Raw genomic sequence first — 2,356 nt, 5'->3', positions numbered from 1 at the left:
TACATGAGTCGGACGTGAGACACTGCTGTCAGTGTGTACGGGAATCGGGAGTGAGACACTGCTGTGTCTGTGAGTACGTAGGTCGGACGTGAGACACTGCTGTGTCTGTGAGTACATGGGTCGGGACGTGAGACACTGCTGTGTCAGTGAGTACATGGGTCGGGATGTGAGACACTGATGTGTCAGTGAGTACATGAGTCGGGAAAGTGAGGCACGGCTGCAGGGGATTGCGTGAGGGCATACTCTCTTATACTGCACGTGCATTTGTAAATAGGTGAGCCATCATTTCAGGAGAATTGCCCCTACACATGCATAAATCATGTATTCTGACGTGAAACCAAAAGATCTAGGCTTGTTATGGCTAGTGATAAATTGGCTATAGTCCATGCATGCTTGCATTTCATATTTGCATAGATACGTGGCTGCCTCTGTGTAATACGTCTTATATTACGTTGTTTCGTTCTTCAGAAGTCTTTGGTCCTATTTCTGATGAAGATGAAGATTCTACGCATAGTGGTAAGTTCAAAAAAGCAACCATTACGCAAAGTTCCTGGACCATTGTGTTTTTTCCTTAGACTTATCACCCGTTAAGACTTACATGAGAAATATTGATGACCAAATCCAGTATTTGTTCACGGAGCGCACGCAACGTTCGCCAGCAGCTAGACAGGTATATTTCAATTTATCCACCCGAGATACCAGTACGAACGTATATCGAGACGCCATAAGGAAATGGTTTCATCCTAATACTACAACAACCACTCCCACATCACACATAAATAATACGGCACAGCTACTCCAACAGCGCGAGATTGATGAAAACAACAGCCAATTCAGAGAAATTATAGAGGTATTTATAAAGAAGCATGCAGCAGATTTTAGAACCCGTTATCAGCGACTTTCAGAACGTATTCATACATCAGTTAATCTCTCGTCTCATCCAAAACATATAATAACCTACATCGGAAACGGTCTTTGGGTCATAGCGCCGATTAAAACATTTCGCTTGACAATTTCATGTCAAACGTCTAATAACCATGTTCCCGTTGTAACAGATATCCAGATAACCACTAGACAAATAATATTATTGTTTCCCTACAGTCAGGATGTAGTGCGCACTCCGAGGAACTCTCCCTCCCAACATTTTATTATCATGATTCTACAGTCAATCTAACATCCGCATTGTCTTGTATTTTACCCAAACAGCTCGAGATTCCTATATACCTATATGGGCGGACTTAGCCGCACATCAAAACGGGAACGCCACAGATTTAATCTCATCTTCAATTTTACCCCACAAATTATATGAAACCCATGATTTGGATATTTCTTTTGATCACCTAAAAGATGCTATTGCAAATAGCAGACGTATATTAGACGCAAACGAGGTTGCGCAGGCAACGCTCGAAGGAACCCACATACGGTGGTATCAAATTTTAATATACGTCATAATTGCGCTAGTAATTCTCATAATAATATATTACTGCTGTGTATCACCGCATTGCAGACCAAATATTTGCCCATCACGTACATTTACCCCCATTCCTACCATTATTCAACCGACATCACAACCCACCCATCTACGGCCCGATGCACCGCCATTCGCTGCCCCACTCGTATACCCAACTATACACCACCAAGAAACCCAACCACTAACACCAACCACCCACCCACTTGGCCACCCATTGGAAATTCCAGATCAAATTGAAATGAAACCACTTTCGCGCTCTAAGCGTGTTGCAAAATGATGCTGCAATGTGATAAAAAGGATAACAAATTTTCCCCCTTTTCTGATTCTTGTACAGTGAGGAGCAAGGAAGTAAAAAAAGTAGAAGAAGAAGAAGAAGAACTCATTTCCCCCCTCTTCTCATTCTCGCGCAGTGAGACGTCCGTGTGCGGCGATGCCGTATCTAGACGCGGCGACGGTCAGCGTGTATGGGTTCGTGGCGATCATTGGCGGGCTTGCAGGTAGCTTCCTTGGTGTGCTCGTCGCGTGGAGGCTGGGCGTCATGGACAACTACGAGCCGTACGTCACCGCGCTGTCGCCGATCGGGGCCATCGCGGCCGTCGTCTGCCTGTGCCTCGTGAGACACCGCATCCCACGACTCTGCTGCATCAGTGAGTATAGGGGTTCGGCGTGAGACACTGATCAATGCGTCTGTGAGTACATGGGTCGGGATGTGAGACACTGCTGTGTCAGTGAGTACATGGGTCAGACGTGAGACACTGCTGCATCAGTGAGTATAGGGGTTTGGCGTGAGACACTGATCAATGCGTCTGTGAGTACATGGGTCGGGATGTGAGACACTGCTGTGTCAGTGAGTACGGGGATCGGGAGTGAGACACTGCTGTGTCA

General features: G+C 45.9%; 1 protein-coding gene across 1 annotated transcript in view; it reads right to left on the bottom strand.

The window, feature by feature from the left end:
- Window positions 1–2,268: 2,268 nt before the first annotated feature.
- Window positions 2,269–2,356, bottom strand: part of LOC106811295 (intraflagellar transport protein 74 homolog) — a 14,684-nt gene continuing 14,596 nt past the window's right edge. The window contains exon 13 of the mRNA XM_014814866.1: window positions 2,269–2,277. Within this exon, the coding sequence (XP_014670352.1) occupies window positions 2,269–2,277 (9 nt within the window). The remainder of the gene's footprint in view (window positions 2,278–2,356) is intronic.

Source organism: Priapulus caudatus, unplaced genomic scaffold (assembly GCF_000485595.1).
Source record: "Priapulus caudatus unplaced genomic scaffold, Priapulus_caudatus-5.0.1 Scaffold526, whole genome shotgun sequence".
NCBI lineage: Eukaryota > Metazoa > Priapulida > Priapulimorpha > Priapulimorphida > Priapulidae > Priapulus > Priapulus caudatus.
The sequence above is the reverse complement of the archived record's forward strand: the minus strand, read 5'-3'. Positions and strand labels throughout refer to the sequence as shown.